The 19,561-nt window shown below is 36.3% G+C and overlaps 1 protein-coding gene and 1 pseudogene across 5 annotated transcripts in view; one reads left to right on the forward strand and one right to left on the reverse strand.

Moving 5' to 3' along the window:
• HERC4 (HECT and RLD domain containing E3 ubiquitin protein ligase 4) overlaps positions 1–19,561 on the reverse strand; it is a 137,842-nt gene that overhangs the window by 72,278 nt on the left and 46,003 nt on the right. For all 5 annotated transcript variants that reach the window (XM_058298914.2, XM_071215827.1, XM_058298917.2 and 2 more), the window contains 4 exons: positions 16,970–17,100; positions 9,185–9,345; positions 445–521; positions 3–127 (listed from right to left, as the gene is read on the reverse strand). In XM_058298914.2, the coding sequence (XP_058154897.1) occupies positions 3–127; positions 445–521; positions 9,185–9,345; positions 16,970–17,100 (494 nt within the window). The remainder of the gene's footprint in view (positions 1–2; positions 128–444; positions 522–9,184; positions 9,346–16,969; positions 17,101–19,561) is intronic.
• Positions 17,278–17,791, forward strand: LOC139439173 (ubiquitin-fold modifier-conjugating enzyme 1 pseudogene; annotated as a pseudogene).

The following is a 19,561-nucleotide window of genomic DNA, read 5'->3' on the forward strand; positions in this document are numbered from 1 at the left end:
ACTTGGCTATCTCTACAGGAAACCTTCCAGAGGGGTAGCTCAGCCATTTTTGAATAAGAGCTTCATTTACAGTCCAGATCTGCTTTGAAGGATCAGGATATCTAAAGTCATCTGATGGCATACAATTCTAAATTTTAAAATAAGCAGAATCATCAACTGGAAAGAAGATAATATATATATAACTTAAAACCAAGACTTGCCATCCCACCATGTATTTGTTTTTTTAACAGAAGTAAATCGCTACTGAACACCTGAAACAAAAATTTATCAAATGAATCAGACAAAAATTCTCTTTTGCAGACTTGAGGGAAAAAATTTTCAAAGCAATTAAGCCTTAAGCATATAAACATTCAGCCTGTAACATATAAAAAATGTCTCCAAAAATGGGTTTTAAAAATTCTTTAAAATTACTTGGGCTTAGTAATTATTATATGATATTATTACCTGAGGACTAGAATAATGTGAAAAGCTTTGATCTCCACCTGAGAAAATTCTTTTTACACAGAAATATTCTTCACAATCTGTAATAAAAATGAAATGCAAAAAATTAAAACCCAAGATGTACATAATATTTTTCACAGCATTAATTATTGCTTTTAGATTTTCTCTGAATCATCTAACTTAATCAGACCTCTTATTCACGGACTACTTGCTATAACCTAACTTGAAATATTCTAAGTGCTATGGGGATGAGACTGACAAAGTGAAGTATACTAAATGAGAATCATTTGGTAAGTTTACAATCCCTTCTTCTGGCATGCACAAAAAAATGGTGTTTTCCAGGGTCTATTATTTTAATACATATCAGCTCAAACTGATGATGATGTAAAAATTCAGTGAATAATATAAAAACTAAGAATACTCATTCTTAAAAAGACAATAAATGAATGTTAACACTTGAGTAGATATTTCATAATGCAAAATATTTTCTCTTTCAATATAGTGATATAAAATAAAGACAATACACATGGCTCTGTTGACAGCTATTCAGCAATAAGCAAATCAGACCCAAACATATAAAATTTAATAAGCATATTTAGTTAGGAGTAAAGAAGTTCCTTGAAAAAGATGTTTGAAAGGTCTTTCTTTTCCTCTTCTACTCCCAAACCAGGAAGATCTATTAAACTGTTACCAAAAAATGCTGCTGGGCCAGTATTCAGAGGTAGCAGAGTACAAAAGCTCCTTTTCATACTTTAAATGTAATTTAAGGGTGTTTTGTCCCAAATACAATCCATCTCTGTCACCCCACTTCTGACCCCCACATCTCTCAGTTGACTAATTCTTCATCTTATATTATTTGTGACCATGGATACTACAGAATTGTTAGTTCTTTTCAAGGAATTTCCTTATTACTCCCTAAGATAATGTTTTATTATTTATAAAGGGATGCAATATAAGTATTTAATATGAATGTACAATATAAGAGAATATTAATCTAATTTAGAACATACTAATAATGAGGGACGCAGAAATCAGAACATTAATATGATCAAATTTTCCACAGGTCACGAGAATGTCCTAAAGCCTAAACAACTTTAATAACAGAATGTATGGGAAGTTTAAAACATTAAATATGTTAACCATAAGACTTAAAGTTATTCTCTACCCATTCACACAAGTCTACATAAAAGTGTTCATTCCCTGAAAAGATATAGTACAAAGCTATTCATTTATTTTAAAAATCTCCCCCATATAGTTCTCAGGAAGAGGGATGATTAACCTATAGTACATGGATGGGTATCTGTGGGCTAAGAGTTGGGTACCAGAAGTTGGTATGCTTAATTCTTTTTTTAAAATTTCTCTTCCCCTTCCCCCCAGCTGTCTGCTCTGTGTCCATCCACTGTGTGCTCTTCTCTGACCACATCTATCCTTATCAGCGGCACCAGGAATCTGTGTCTTTTTGTTGCGTCATCTTGTTGGTCAGCTCTCCTTATGTACGGTGCCATTCTTGGGCAGGCTGCACTTTCCTTCACGCTGGGCGGCTCTCCTTATGGGGCGCACTCCTTGCATGTGGGGCTCCCCTACGCGGGGGACATCGCTGCGTGGCACGGCACTCCTTGTGCGCATCAGCACTGTAATAGGCCAGCTCCCCAAGGGTCAAGGAAGCCCGGGGTTTGAACCGTGGATCTCCCATGTGGTAGGCAGACGCCCTGTCCATTGGGCCAAGTCCGCTTTCCTTAATTCCCTTTTAATTACTACTACAAAAAATTTGCCAAGCCCATTCTGTCCTGTAAGTCTTCCTAAAAAACTAGATTTTGCTGATCTTATTGCCATGGGCTTCTCTCAACATTTGGAATCTGTATTTCTAATAAATTGGTAGATGGATCTAGAGAGGCTTCGATCAGTTTATTTTGGTAAAACTCTTACATAGTTAGGGGGTGAGGGAATGTTCTTCCTTAAGATTTATATTACATATGGTTGAGTTCCTTTTTGTGATATTAGCAGCCATTGATGCTCACTGCTTAAAAAATGTATTGCTAGAATTCCTTCATCTAGGCCATTAACTCCCCCTTATCTACTGTGTGGTTTATACTGTTGTAGAAAAGGTTTAAGGCTTGATCCTTTCTATTTACTACCTCTCTCTTATTTTTTACATTTACATTTCTTTGATACTAAAGGGGATAATAATTTTTGCATGTTTCTTATTAAAATGAATTTCCTCTTTTGGGAATTTCCATTAGTCTCCTTTAGCTATTAGGTGTTTATTAAGTGTCTTAATGTTTATCTCACTTATCTACTAGTCATCTCACTGCTTTTCTTATCAACATGTATAAGCACTTTGGATATTCAGGTTATTAGCCTTAGGTTATATTGGTGCAAATATTTCTCCCAAATAATTATTTACTTAATTCTCTTCATGTTTTGAAATACAGGAGATTTACTTTTCCATTTAATCTAATGTATTTATCTAATTCATTATGATGACGTTCTCTTATGCTGAAACTTTCCCACCCTCAAATCACAGATTTTCTTAACTGTCAGAAGAACTTTTCACACTTAATTTTAGTATATATTTTGAGGTTAGGATAAAAAACTGACTCTCCCTACCCCACTCCCCCCACACATGCAATTTTTGTGTGTTGAATTCTCCCCCCTGCTCTAGATTAGTGATCACTTTTTAAAAAGTTTATAGAAAAGGGGCTACCTCTCCCAGCTGGAATACTCAACTATAAACAATCTTAGTACTCTCTCTTCACTCAATAAGTATCCTAAAAGTCTTTCTCAATACATTATCTCCAAGCAGCCATCACCAGTCACCTGGAGTCTGAACTTTGAAACAAAACCTAGATGCAATCCCTATCCATTGATTTTTCTTAACCTGGACTTTCCATTAAGTTACAGTGATGTGAACGTCTATTCATACATCAATAACCTGATTTAATTGTTATAATTTTATAATAAAAGCTGTCACATCTAGTAGAGCTAGTTCATTTTCTCCTTACTCTTTACAAAATACTGTCAGGAAAAAAATTGTGAAGACTCTGAAATAGGAAAAAAAAATTACTGTGTGTCCCTGATTAAAGCACCTTTCAAGATTATCTCCCAACTTTCATTTTCCGTAAGTTATATGTAATTCTGTAAATTGTAGCTAACTGATAGCAATCCAATGAATTCTGTGGTTGAGAGACAAATGATTTCCTTTCCCCTATGGAAAAAGCCAGTTTTGCATCTATTTCCAAAATCATTTCAGAATTCCTTTTTTACCTATATATGTGTAGTCTTTGAATTTTCCTCTGAACCAGCTGTAATATTTTATTTCCTCATTAATTAATAAGTTAAAAAATCTTTGACAAACATTCGTTTTATACTTGAGAAATACAGAATTTATACTTGAGAAATACAGAATTATCAATGTAAAAAATTATCCTTTAACAATATATATTTATTTTAACATATTTTTTAAACCTATCAATTATTCTCATTACTTTTGAATAATTCTATCTAGTTCTTTTTTTAAAAAATGCATTGAAATTTTGTGTGGACATGCATTAAATCCATTTAACATCTAACCTTTCAACCTTGGCTATAAAATTACACAGAAAAAAGGAAACTATTGGAAGTATATTTTAAGTTCACCAAAAATATTTTCTATATAATACATATTAAATCATGTTTTTAAAAAAATTAAGTGATTGGAATTCGTAACAAAAATACAAGATAACATGGGTTTCCTCTGCACCATACTGAAGTTCTAAGGAAAAACAAAATAAAATCAGTAATCTTCAAACAAGCCTCAAGCACCAAAGGATTTGTAAAAGCATGTGAGAAAGTCATCCTAATGGATTAAATAAATACGTTATATTAAATGGAAAAGTAAATCTCCATTAAATTATACTTAAATCATACTAAACTTTGTACTTTTTTCCTTGACTTCTTTTTGCTTCCCAAGCCAACTTGAATTCTGTTAAGAAAAAAATCATTCTCTTTCCATCTCAGTGCTTCTGTATCCAGTAGCCTTCTTCTCCTGGATTCCTCCTGTCAGGGCCACGCATTTAAGTTCAATGTACTTCTCCTACTGCATATGTAAATTGAACTTTGTAGCAGAGCCCTAACTTGAGGTAAAAGCCTAACCCTTTAACAAGAAAGTAAAAAGACAACCATGGAAGAAAATATTTGCAAATAATATATCTGATAAGAATCTAGTATCCAGAATAAAGAAATCTAACAACACAAAACAAAAAACAAACAAAAAAAGAATTAAAAAATAGGCAAAAGATTCAAATTAAGCAAATAATATACCTTCTCATTCTACTATTCATGTCTTTTTTACCTCTTATACATTTTCCATTTATTTGTCTCTCTGTAGCATTCTAGCTAACTTCTTTGATTACACTTGTTATTGTGGAGAAATTTTCTAATCTGTAGCGCATATTTATTCACTTACATATTAAAAGACTATTTAGGTTATTTATATTTTTTTAGTTATCATGAACAAAACTGCTATGAACAATCTTGTACAATTAAAAAAAGAAATCACTTTTCTCCAAAGAAGAGAGGCTCAACATCATTAGTCTTTAGGGAAATCAAAACCACCAAGAGATACCATGTCATAACCACCAGAATGGCTACAATCTAAAAAAAATTTTTTTTAAATATACATTGACAAGGATGTGGAGAAACTGGAACCCTCATACATTGCTGGTGGAAATGTAAAATGGTACAACTGCTATGGAAAACAATTCGGTGATTCCTTAAAAAGTTAGGTATATACCCAAAAGAACTGAAAACGTGTTCAAACATATACTTGTTCAGGAATATTCACAGCAAGCCATTATTCACAACATCAAAATGGTAGAAACAACCCAAATGTCAATTAAAGGATGAACCAAGAAACAAAATGCTGTGCATCTATACAATGAAACAATTCAAAATATTCTCTAAATAATAGAAAATGGCATATAAACCAAAAAAAGAATGTATTCATACATAATACAATGTGGATGAACCTCGAAAACATGCTAAGTAAAAGAGGTCAGACACAAAGGGTCACTTTTTGTATGATACCACTTTTATGAAATATCCAAAATAGGTAAATCCACAGAGGTAGAGAGCAGACTGGTAGTTGCCAAGGTCAGGGTAGGGGAAAGAGATGAGGGAAATGGGGAGTAGCAGCTTGATGGGTACAGGCTTTTCCTCTGGGGTGATTAAAAATGTTTTGGAACTAGATGGAGGTGGTGGACGAACAACATTGTGAATGTCATGGATGCTGTTAAGTTGTACAATTTAAAATGGTTAAAATGATGAATTTTAGGTTATGCTTATTTTATTTAAAAAAAAGTCTAAATCTTGATTATGAGCGACATAACCATTTGGTCATACTATAAAATAAGTGTTTATGTGCTTCTATCACTGCTGCAGCAAATTACCACAAACTCAGGAAGTTATCTTACAGTTATTTAAGTCTGACATGGGTCTCACAGGGCTAAAAATCAAAGTGTAGCCAGGTCTGCTGCATTCTCTTCTGGAGGCCCTACTGAAGAATTTGTTTTTCTTTTTCCAGCTTCTAGAGGTTACCCATATTCCTTGGCCTATGGCCCACTTCCTCTACCTTCAAAATCAGAAATATTGCATCTTTCTAATCTTTCTTCTATAGTCATACCTCCCCGTCTTAACTCTTTCTTCTGGCTCCCTCTTTCACACTTTTAAGGATCCCTATGATTACAGTGGGTCTACCCAGGTAATCCAGGATAATCTCTCCATTTTAAAGTTTTACCTAACCAGATCTCGAAAGCCTCTTTTCCCATGTAAGGTAACCTATTTATAAGTTCCAGGGATTAGGATACAGACAACTGGGGGGGGGGGGGAGGAGCATTATTCTGCTTATCATAGATTTCAATTCTGGATAGAGCTCTCCGTTATTAAAAAACAATTCCTGGGAAGCGGATTTGGCTCAACTGATAGAGCGTCCACCTGCTGTGTAGGAGGTCCAGGGTTCAAACCCAGGGTCTCCTGACCTGTGTGGTGAGCTGGCCCACGCACAGTGCTAACACACGCAAGGAATGCCATGCTACGCAGGGGTGTCCCCACATAGGGGAGCCCCACACGCAAGGAGTGTGCCCCACGTGAAAAAGTGCAGCCTGCCCAGGAGTGGCGCCGTACACACAGAGAACTGATGCAGCAAGATGACACAACAAAAAGAGACACAGATTCCTGGTGCCACTGACAAGAACGGGAGCAGACACAGAAGAACACAGCGAATGGACAGAGAGAGCAGATGGGGGGGTGGAAGGGGAGAGAAATAAATAAAAAATAAATCTTAAAAAAAAAAAACAATTACCCTTAGATGAACTCATTTTTCCCCACTGTAATTTAGTCCCATTTCTTCAATTTACAGTGAATTTCGGTTATGTTTTGAAAATAATTTTTAAAATGCTAAAACTACAAACCCCAAATTGCAATCCTTAAGCAATTAGTATGAAAATTCACATTTAACTAGTTTCTGTCCTACATCTCTAGTATAATACAAAATGCTTATCATTAAATTATAGCTAAAATGTCTGATAATTAATACTACATTTCCTTTACCATTTTCATGCAAATTATTTCAAGGCAAGATAAATGATTCCTTATAGTAGTCATGCTGCTTAAAACTACAAAATATGTTTATTAGATTATTAGCAGTGCCTTTTGGGGAAGAAGTCAATATGATGAAACACATACATGCCAATAAGAACACAAGAAATAGGAGGGAAGCAGTTGTAGCTCAGTGACTGAACGCCTACCGCCCATGTATGAGGCCCCAGGTTCAATCCCAGCACCTCCTAAATAAATTTTAATTAAATTTTAAAAACTCTTTTAAAAAAAAAAAAGAGAGAAAAATAGCAATACTACTAAAGTAAATGTGTGTTCCAAACCTAGGAGTAACCAAAAGAGAACAAACCATATTCTGAAGCCAAAGGCACAAAATCAAAACAAGAAAAAAATGGTAAGATTATGCCCTGATCTTTGCTAATATAAGCATAACTGATAAACACTTTTTTAAAAGATTTATTTATTTATTCCCCCCCCCCCCAGTTGTCTGCTCTTTGTGTCCATTTGCTGTGTGTTCTCCTGTGACCGCTTCTATCCTTATCAGCAGCAACGGGAATCTGTGTTTCTTTTTGTTGTGTCATCTTGTTGTGTCAGCTCTCCGTGTGTGCAGCAAAGTTCCTGGGCAGGTTGCACTTTCTTTCGCACTGGGCGGCTCTCCTTACAGGGCGCACTCCTTGAGTGTGGGGCTCCCCTACGAGGGGGACACCCCTGCGTGGCATAGCACTCCTTGCGTGCATCAGCACTGCACATGGGCCAGCACCACACAGGTCAAGGAGGTCCAGAGTTTGAACCATGGACCTCCCATGTGGTAGGTAGATGCCCTATCCATTGGGCCAAGTCTGTTTCCTGAAACACACTTTTGATTACACACTGCCCTCCTCCAATCCTCACTATATACACAATAAAAAGACTACGGACCAGGGGAGGGATGAAATATATGGGAATCCCCTACATTTCCAATGTAATATTTATGTAATCTAAAGCTTCTTTAAAAATAAAAGAACTGGGAAACGGACTTTGGCCCAGTGGTTAGGGCGTCCGTCTACCACATGGGAGGCCCGCGGTTCAAGCCCCGGGCCTCCTTGACCCGTGTGGAGCTGGCCCATGCGCAGTGCTGATGCGCGCAAGGAGTGCCCTGCCACACAGGGGTGTCCCCCGCGTAGGGGAGCCCCACGCGCATGGAGTGCACCCATAAGGAGAGCCGCCCAGCGCGAAGGAGGGAGCAGCCTGCCGAGGAATGGCGCCGCCCACACTTCCCTTGCCGCTGACGACAACAGAAGCGGACAAAGAAACAAGACGCAGCAAAAAGACACAGAAAACAGACAACCGGGGGAGGGGAGGGGAATTAAATAAATAAAAATAAATCTTTAAAAAAATAAAAAATAAAAAAAAATAAAAGAACTATAAATAAACAGTTATGGACCTTTTCAAACAACAACCTTCATACCATGCTTATCACTGTGAATAAAGGCTCAAGTTTTACATTACATTACAGAAAATCAAGGATTGTGGTTTTCGCTAATGGTTATCAAGTCTGACCTTACAAGCCCATGTGATTCTTCACATCCTAACTCAAGATCAATAACTCAAGAAAAATCCCTAAGAAAATCATAAAATAAATGAGAAAACAATTCTGAGAAATAGTTTAGAATGGTAAAAAATATGAAAAGGAAAATACACCTTGGTTGCAAGATTGTCAAAGAAGCAAATGAGATAACATTAGAAGATTTCAAAATCTTAAAGTCATAAATTAATGTCAAGGAAAAAAATCAAAGAATAATAAAAAAATAAACTACAGATTTGGCTAGAGCATCAGGAATGCAAAAAGCAAAATTTTTAAAAATCAATATTTTGAATAGGCGATATATTCATATGGTTCAAATTTCAAAATAATAGAAAATAGTATAAAATTAAAATTCCCTCACTAGTTATCTAGCTACTGTCCATATGACCCACCCCAGAAATCACTTTTATTACTTTATTTACCCAGATTTTCCTTATGCAAAAATAAAGCAAACAAACACACCTTCTGCATTTTATTATTTTACATAATAACGTATATTGGAATTCTTTCAAACACAGAAAGCTTCTTAAAAGAAACATTTTAATAACTTTAATTTGTGTAACAAAATTTTAATACAACAGAACTCACCAATTTCTGGTGGACATTGCCCATTATAAGGAAACCAATTTCCTTTTACAGTGAAGGGACTTTTCCGGTTGCTTGTTGAACCAGTTCCCAGCTGCCCATTACCACCAAGTCCAAAAGAATAAATTCGTCCTGATGAAGGAACAAAAGCAGAAGTGTGCTGCCTAGAGTAAAATAATAGAAAACCTTGGATTTAATGTTACCTTCCCAGTAACATACATTTAGAAAAGCATAGCAAATATTAACTGTATAATTCTTCTTTTAATAAATTAATTAAACCATTACAGTTCTAAAATTGCTGTACAAAGTATTTATTAGCAGCCTTATTCTAGAATGAATAAGCTCTGCAGAACATAAGCATGGCCCAGAAATTTTCTACAAATGTCCAAATATTAAAAGGCTCAGATCTACCCTGGACCTCCTTAAAATAGATGCATCAGCACCAGAGGTAGGATCCAAATATGCTGCCCAAGTAAGCTCTCCACTCCTCTTTCCTCTCTGAAAGGTTCTAGCATAGTATTTATAGCATATGAAGGCCCACCAACTTGGTCCCACACAAAAATTTAGGCTAAGAATCAGGTAAATAATCTACTACAAATCAGAAGGTCTAGCATATATACAAATTTATAATAGAAACAATGTTCCTTTATTCTGAAGAAACTAATCACTATATGTATTATACCCAGACTTCTCTGAAGGTACTATGGTGTAAGCCACAAAAAGAGCCATAAAAGGAGCCACAAAAGGAAGGGGAAGATCTACCAAGCTACTCTTAGTGAATCTATTCTACACAATTTCCTCTAAGGTTTCACTACTGTATGTTTAGAAGAGCTTGTGATTAGCTAGTACAGGCCTCAATCTAAAGTTTTATGTCTTAAGTCTGAAAGATTCTAAACCATTATTTCTGTAAATATTATCTCTTTCCTATTTATTCTATCCTTTTCTTCTGTAAGAATACTAGAAAAATGTTGGACCTATCTAATATATTCCTCAAGTCTCTTAAACTCTCATATTTCTTTCTCTTAGTCTCCATGCCCCTGGTGAGTAATTTTCTTGGATCTTTTAATTTACTATTTTTTCCTTTAGCAATGTGCCCAAACAACTATTTTACCTACCCATAGAATTTATTTCAATAAATATGGTTTTTTCCCCAATTTCCATAAGGATTTTCCCCCTTGTATCTGCTGGTCTTTTATTTCATTAAAAACCCTATATATATTGTGGAAAATAATACATATATACCATCCCAGGCCTACTTTGTGTTAATGTCTTAGATTATAATTATAATTTTTTTTTTTTTTAAGATTTATTTTTCATTTATTTCTCTGCTCTTCCTGCTCCCCCAGGGACACCCCCGTGTGGTGGGACACTCCTTGCGCGCATGAGCACTGTGCATGGGCCAGCTCCACACCAGTCAAGGAGGCCCCGGGTTTGAACTGCAGACCTCCCATGTGGTAGGCAGACTCCCTATCCATTGGGCCAAGTCCACTTCCCTATAATTTCTTATAATCTCAGAAATCCCTCAGGTCAAAGGGAATGAAAAACTAGGACTGAGCCTAGAAAACAATATATAAATATATTTTTAAATCTCCAAGTGATTATAGCACAAAGTCAGGGTTAAAAGTCAATGAAAGACCAACTATCTTAAGTTCTACATTTGACATAGTAGCTCGAAGACACTATAATATTAAGTGGTATTAGACTTTGAAACTTTGTTTTTGGATCATCTCCTTGCTAGATTCATATTCTAGAGTTTCTCAACTGCTTCCTTTAGGAGGTTTCAACAATTACTCAATAAGAAACTAATGTATAGTTGTTAAAGTGTTGACCACTTGGAAATCAAACTGGTCAAGATACCTACCAACATGCCTTCTAAAGGTGAGTCTTTAGATCTCACTCTATATATAAATGAAAAACTTTCTGCTAGTCCAATAGTTAAATGCATAAAACTGCTGGGAAGAGCCATGTTTATAAAGCTAAGAGTATTCAAAGCATGTACATTTTAGCAAAACTGCAAAACTGAATATTCGACATTAAATAACTTGTGTGATATTTCACAAGCAACTGGTGAAATACTTTATCTGAAAAAAAAAAAAAAAGAACATTACCTAAAAATAATGTTTTATAGTCTTTAAATGAATTATGCATGAAGGGGATAAACAAGAAAACATGAACTCTCTAAAATCTAGGGAATATATATTCATGCATAACTTCTTTACAAGTCTGAACAAGTTTCTGATAGCAAACACTCTTGGTTCAGTGGTATGTTCAGCTTTTATTTACCTTTTATAATAGATACTGATCCACACATGGAAAAAGATTTATCATATCATTTCTATAAATAATTTTTCAATAACACTGTCAAGCACACACAAAATGAGACATACAAAGAAACAGGACACCATAAACAAAATTTAGAAGAACAAAAGAAATAGATTCCCAAAGATTTCAGATATTGGAATTATCAAACACAAGATTCTAGAACAACTAGGTGTAATAACAGTTTTAATGTCCAAAGGGAAAAAGTGAAGCTTGGAAAATGACTACAGAACTGGAAATATTAAAAGAATTAAAGCATTTCAGATTTTCAAAAGAAGCAGTAAGGAATACTAGAATTGAAAAAACCACAATAACCAAAACCTAGATCTCAAAGATGGATTTTAACCTATAGATATAGAGGAATAATTATTTAGGTAATCATAAAAACAATCAAGGGAAGCAGATTTGGCTCAATGGATAGAGAATTCACCAACCAGGGTTCAAACCCAGGGCCTCCTGACCCGTGTGGTGAGCTGGCCCACGCGCAGTGCTGATGTGTGCAAGGAGTGCCATGTAGGTATGTGCCCCGCATAGGGGAGTCCCACGCACAAGGCGTGCGCCCCGTAAGGAGAGCCGCCCAGTGCAAAGAAAAAGTGCAGCCTGCCCAGGAGTGATGCCACACACATGGAGAGCTGATGCAGCAAGATGATGCAACAAAGAGAGACAGAGATTCCTGGTACCACTGACAAGAATGCAAGTGGACACAGAAGAACACCCAGCAAACGGGCATAGAGAGCAGACAACTGGGGAGAGGGGCAGGGAAGGGGAGAGAAATAAAAAATAAATCTTAAAAAAAAAAAAAAAAAATCAAGGAGGCAGCAGAGGAGAACCAAAAAAGAAAAAAGTGCAAAATAGAGAAAAGAGTAAAGCTACAGGATAGGATGTAAAGATTTAATATACGTATATACTCTAATCAGAGCTCCATGAGAAAAAGGAGACGTTTTACCTGAAAAGATAATAGCTGAGAATTTCCCATGACTTATGAAAACTATTTTTGAACAGATTCAAGAAGTTCTATAAGACAAAAGGATATCCATATATCGACAAAAGATAACAAAACTAGACAGAGAGGGGGAGTGGATACGGCTCAAGTAATTGGGTGCCTGCCTCCCACATGAGAGGTTCCAGGTTCAAATCCCAGTGCCTCCTAAAGAGGATGAACAGAAGCCATAACACGCAGTTGTTGGGAAGCAGATATGGCTCAACTGATAAGAGCATTCACCTACCGTACAGGAGGTCCAGGGTTTTCTACCCAGGGCCCCCTGGCTTGTGTGGTAAGCTGGCCCACATGCAGTGCTGCCACACACAAGGAGTGCCATGCCACACAGGGGTGACCCCAGCTTGCACCCCGCAAGGAGAGATGCCCCATGCAAAAAATGCACAGCCCGCCCAGGAGTGGCACCACATACACAGAGAGCTGACGCAGCAAGATGACACAATAAAGAGACACAGATTCCTGGTGCCACCTGACGAGAATGCAAGCGGACACAGAGAAACACACCGTGAATGGACAGAGAGAGCAGACAATGGGGGGTGGGGGGAAAAGGGAGAAAAATAAATAAAAATAAATCTTAATTAAAAAAAAACAAACAAGCAGTTGTTGCAACCAGCAGGGAATAGAAGTGGGTCAAGCGATTGGGCCCTTGCGTCCCATATGGGAAGTCTCAGGTTTAGTTCCTGGTGCCTCCTAAAGATGAACAGACATACAAGGGAGTCATTTCAGGGGTGGGGGAGGGGGGATGTGGGGGGAAAGGTGAAAAATAGAATATAGAAATAAATCTTAAAATCAGCTAGAGAGGGAAGCAGACTTGGCCCAATGGATAGGGCATCTGCCTACCACATGCGAGGTCCGCGGTTCAAACCCCAAGCCTCCTTGACCCGTGTGGAGCTGGCCCATGCACAGCGCTGATGCGCGCAAGGAGTACCGTGCCATGCAGGGGTGCCCCCGCGTAGGGGCGCCCCATGCACAAGGAGTGCGCCCCATAAGGAGAGCCGCCCAGCGCGAAGGAAAGTGCAGCCTGCCCAAGAATGGTGCCACACACACGGAGAGCTGACACAAGATGACACAACAAAAAGAAACAGATTCCTTGTGCCGCTGATAAGGACTGAAGCAGACACAGAAGAGCGCACAGCAAATGGACACCGAGAGCAGACAACTGGGGGGGAGGGGGGAATAAATAAATCTTTTTTTTATAAAATCAGCTAGAGAAAGAGATTACACTCAATAAACAACAAAATGACTAACAGCTGACTTATAAACAGCAATAATCAAAGCCAAAATACAATGGAATATTATCTTCAAAGTGCTGAATAAAAATAATTGCCAAGCTAAAATTCTATCTCCAACAAAAAATATCAAGCAAGAATGAAGGTGAAATAAAGATATTCTTAGATATACAAAAGGAGTGTACCATCTAAAGATCCACACCAAAACAAACTCCAGAAGCTCGTCAGATAAAAGGAAAATGATACCAGTTGCAAGGTATGAAGAACACAAGAAGTGGTAAATATATAGGCAATTCTAAATGTATACTGATGATATGAAACAATATTCTTGTGGGATTAAAGATATATATAAAATGAAAAGTTGGTAGGGTAAATTGAGTCCTTATATTGCCTGGAAAAAGGAAAAAAATAGAGATTAATGTAAATTAAGAATGAATATTCTCTTTAGTTGTTCTTTCTTTAATTATGGAAACATATATACAACATAAACTTTCCCATCTCAACCACTCCCACGCATGCCATTCAGTAGGCTGCATCACATTCACAATGTTTATTATCCTCACCAACATCCATTACCAGAACTTTCTCATCACCCCAAACAGAAACTCTATACCCACTATGCATGAATTCCCCTATGAATGCCCTTGCCCCTTGTAATCTATATTCTACTTTCTGTCTCTTGAGGCTTTTTTTGTGGTTACCATGGACTAAAATTTAACATCCCACATCATATCTGGTTTGATATCAACTTAACTTCAATAGTATTATAGACTATATTCCTATTTACCACCCTATCCCCACACTTCTATGCAGTTCTTGTCACAAATTACATACTTATTGAATTCAGGATTACTTTATTTATTTTATATGTTTTATTTTATTTCAAACTACTGTTCCATTCCACTCCACTCCACCCCACCCCACTCCACTCGTGGTAGCAGGGGTCGGGGATTAAATCCAGGACTGCATATGTGGGAAGTCGGCACTTAACCACTGAGCCACATCAGCTTCCCTGAGATGGTTTTTTTATTGTTTATTTTGCTTGTTGTTTGCTTTTATTTATTTTTTTTTCAGGAAGCACCAGGAACTGAATCCAGGACCTCCCAAGTGGGAAGCAGGTGCTCAAATGCTTGTGCCACATCCACTCCCCAGAACTACTGATTTATAATTACTCTTAATGCATTTGCCTTTTAGATCCTATAAGAAGTAAAATGTGGAATTACAAACCAAAAAAGAAAAAAACGAATGAATTTTGTTATTTCTAGGTTAACCACTAAAAAAGAAAGTATAATTTCCACATTAGGAAAAAGGAAAACGGTGAATTAGGAATTTATCAATCCAAAGGAAGGCAAAAAAGAAAGAAATTGAAATAACAGGTGGCACAAACAGCACAAAATATGAGTGGCAGGTTTAAACCCAAATATATTAGTGTGGCAGTTTGATATTATTTATGAATTCCCCCAAAAAAGAAAAACTATGTTTACAAATTGATTTGTTCCTCTGGGTGTGATCTACCTTTGAATGCATTAGATTCAGCTGACATGTCTTGATGAAATTACCTGTTAGGACCAGGACTCTGATTCGACCACATCAATAGGACTGTCTCAGAGTTGAGTTCCTACCCCCTTGGTGGGCTGATATAAATGGACACTCACTTGAGAAAACACACAGAAAGAGAGAGAGCTTCACAGACCCGGAAGAAATGAAAACAGAAGAAGAGTTCTGTCATGTTTGTTCCTGGGGCCCCACTGACAGTTGAGCCAGATAGTTTACAGCTGAAGAAAACAGAACAGCTGAGAAGCTGATAAGGCCTGAAAAGAAACAAGCCCTATGCCAGATTGATACAGGAAGCCCTGAGAGACTAACCCTTTACCAGCCTATAGCTGAGATAGGAAGAAGTTGGGCCCAGGGAGACTTAAGAGGAAGAAGGGAGGAGAGATCAGGCAGAGATCACCCATCATCTTGCTCAACACATAGCAAAAGACTTTGGTGAGAAAGCAACCTTGAGTTGGACTCTTTAGGGCCTTGTAATTGTAAGCTTTTACCCCAAATAAATATCCTTTATAAAAGCAATAGATTTCTGGTACTTTGCATCTGCACCCCTTTGGCTAATACAATAGTAATTATGAAAATATAAATAAACTAACAAAATGATCCATTTAAAAGACAAAGATCAACTCCAAATGGATCAAGGACCTAACTATATGAGCAAAAACCATTAAACTCTTGTGGTTTTGATTTGCATTTCCTTAATTACTAATTATGTTATTTGACCACCTTTTCATTTACTTTTCGACTATTTGTATATCTTGTTTGGAAAAATATCAATTCAAGTTCCTTGCCCATTTTTAAATTAGATTGCTACTCTTTTTTTGTTGTTGAGTTTTAGAAATTCTTTGTGTACTCTAGATATTAAATCTTTATGAGATATGATTTAACTATACTTGCCCATTCTGTAGACTGCCTTCATTTCCTGATAATGTCCTTCAGTGCACAAAAGTTTTTAATTATCATATATTCACATAATTGAATAAAATACAACAATGAGAACTAATGGTAGTGAACTACAGCTACACAATAACAAGGATAATCAGACAAGTATGATGTTGTGAAAGGAAAGAAATTATTCACAGAGTGATTCTATGCATATGGAGCTAACGATTGGCAAAACTAAACTATACTGTATAGGGATACATAGAAGGTGGAAAAGAATTAAGCTGGTGGTCAAGAAAAGTACACTTTGCTACTAAGTAATCTTCCCAATTAAATATACCAAAAGTGAAACTCCAATTTCAAAGCTTTGCCTCTTCTATTTATTCCCAAGGACTGGGAATGAGGGGATTAGGATTTCAATTCAACTTTTACCAATAACTAAACTAATTGTACATCTTAAACAATTAATTGCTTTTGGTCAATTTCCTTATCCTTTAAATAAAAAAAAAATTTTTTAAGATTAAAAAAAGAAAAAGGACAATCTATAATTTCAAGTGTGATGCTATATGTAATAAATACAATATTGCATATGCACTATTTATATCTTGCTTCAGGTAAATTTGTTTTAAGGAGAGGAAGATAAAATAATCAATATAAAATAAGATGCTTCAGTTACTATGACTCCTCAGCAGAAAACCAGTCACGTGAGGGAGAATGTTTTACCTCAGATTACAGATCCCTAAACAATTTCTTAATCTCTAAAAGACTTTGAGTATTATAAAGATCAAAATATTCTTTATGATAGCTTACCTTCCACAAGCAATCTGAGTAACAATGCTTCCCATAAGTTCAAAAACTTTCCTTGGATTTATTTCATGACTGGTTGAATTATGACCCAACTGACCATACCCTCCAGCTCCAAAAGTGAACACTCCACCTTCCTAAAAAAAAAAAGATAAATCCCCATATTGTTAGAAGTGATAATTTTAAAAGTAACATTTTCAGGGATAAAAAGTTGGATTTTTAATATGCAGTCAATTTTTCCTCTTCTATTGTCTTCACAATTTAACAGCTTTGTTTTTGCATCCTAGTCCAAGATGGTGGAAAGGCCACCCGCCATGTCGTGTCAAGACATCCCGGTGCTAAAGACTAACACTGGACCCCGAGATCGGGAGATATGGGTGCAGCAAATTAAGTGATAATTAATATCACTCTCTTATCTGGTATGTGGAGAAAAACAAGAATGTAGACAGTGACTGGCTCCGACTGGAGTCCAACAAGGAAGGGATCCGGTGGTTTGAAAATGCTGGTACATCTATGGCGTCCTCAAATATGAGTTTGACATTGAGTTTGCTATTCCTATCACATATCCCACCACTGCTCCAGAAATTGTAGTCCCTGAACTGAATGGAAAACAGCGAAGATGTACAGGGGTGGCAAAATATGCCTGACCAATCACTTCAAGCCTTTGTGGGCCAGGAATGTGCCCAAGTTTGGACTAGCTCGTCTCATGGCTCTGGGGTTGGTCCAAGGCTGGCAGTGGAAATCCCGGATCTGATTCAGAAAGGCGTGATCCAGCATAAAGAGAAATGCAGCCAATGAAGGGTCAAGCCACTGAGGGAGAACAGAGGGACCTTTCCTATTTGGTAGTGCATCACTTGTTTTACTCATCTAACTTCTTCCCTCCAACCCTCTCTACCCCTAATAGTTACTAAGTAGTTGCAGCAGGTATTGCTGTGAAATATATATATTGCTACTAAGTTTCTTAATGAGCTGAATCTGGGAGAGAAAAGACTTGGGCCTTGGAAAACCAAGAGGCAATTTATAGCCCCTCTCCCGATGGAGCTATGTGAGATCCTGGAAGGATATGGATAACTGAAAGTGAGTACATAGCCTTTTTGTTATGTAGAGACAACCCATCAATAAAAGCTGCTTCCTCTGGTGAAAAACAAACAACAACAACAATTTAACAGATGACAGCTAACTTTTCAAGTTAAAAATGTCTTAAAAAAGTTCCAGATTAAAGACTAAATATTTTCACATTTTTAAAGCACCTAGCTATGTTCCCATCAAATTAAAATATTTAGTTGAAGTCATCACTAAAGATACACTAATAATTAACATTTCCTTTGTCATTATACTCTTGTTGAATTCCAAGTACACACCTATAAAATTTCATAAAACCTTCAGTTTTCAACTTTAAACACAAAAGCTCTGCAAAAAAGTATAGATAATCAGAGGGCACAAAATAGTTATTTTTTAAGATATAGTTGCTTCAGCACAGTCTATGTATATCATGCCAAAATTTTAAAAAATACATAACTGGATTAGAAGATATACGGAGGGGGAAAAAAAAGGCAACCAGTGATGCGAAATACAACTACAATCAGTATTTTCCATTTCAACCTTTCTTCGTAGTTGTAAATTTTATATCTTGCTTTTATCATTTAATAACATAAATATTTTTACATATTGCTACATAAGGAAACTGATTTTCCTTTTAAAAACTTACTGTGGAATATATTCAAATACACAAAAGTAAAGAGAAAATACAATGAACCATCAAGTAACAATCACTCAATTTCAACAAGTGGCAAAAGTTGATCAGCATATAACTCTAACGGATGAGGACTTTTCTTTTAGATTAGTTGGAATTCTTCTAAAAAGAACTTTTCCTCATCAACTATTAAGTTACCCTGAAATACAACTTGCAAATGAAAGCCAGGATACAAATGTGATTCCATCTCATTATTTACCAATGTTTAGAAAAATGAGTTGTTGTCCTAGCAACCTCCAAAAATAAGCAATGAACTTTGGTTTGTATAGGTATGGGGAGAGGGGAGTATTATGAACACACAGATTTTTTACATATTTTATGTATTTCTACTTTTTACAGTCATTTCTTTTTCATAAACAGTTGTCCTTCTGACATGACCCTGGTAGTCTTTGTTTTCTGTACAACAAAATACGAAACCTCATCTTATACCTTTTTTTTTTGCCCCAGACATGGAATCAGATTCTTCTCTAAAGAGTCCCAGATCCTTTACTGGCATGTCTAAAGCAATCAAGGATGCTCACTGCTTTAAGGTTATACATGTTCATTACTTCTAGGCCCTTTCAGTTGGCTATCACTAGGAAAAAACACTTTTTAGGAGAAAAATAAATTGAGAGTTCATACTGATACATGTGATTCAAAGTAAAGAATCAAGGGTTTTTACTTAATATTTATGATTTTACATCTTTTTTATCTTTAACTGGAAATAAAAGTTTCTAATGATAGGTTAAAATTACTTATTTGCTTTATCCTACTCTATATGTAATATATTGAAAATTTAATAATACCAATTTTATTACTAACAATAAGACTACAGAATACAGTTTAAGATTTCTTTGTGGATTCAG

This window comes from Dasypus novemcinctus, chromosome 6, assembly GCF_030445035.2.
Source record: "Dasypus novemcinctus isolate mDasNov1 chromosome 6, mDasNov1.1.hap2, whole genome shotgun sequence".
NCBI lineage: Eukaryota > Metazoa > Chordata > Mammalia > Cingulata > Dasypodidae > Dasypus > Dasypus novemcinctus.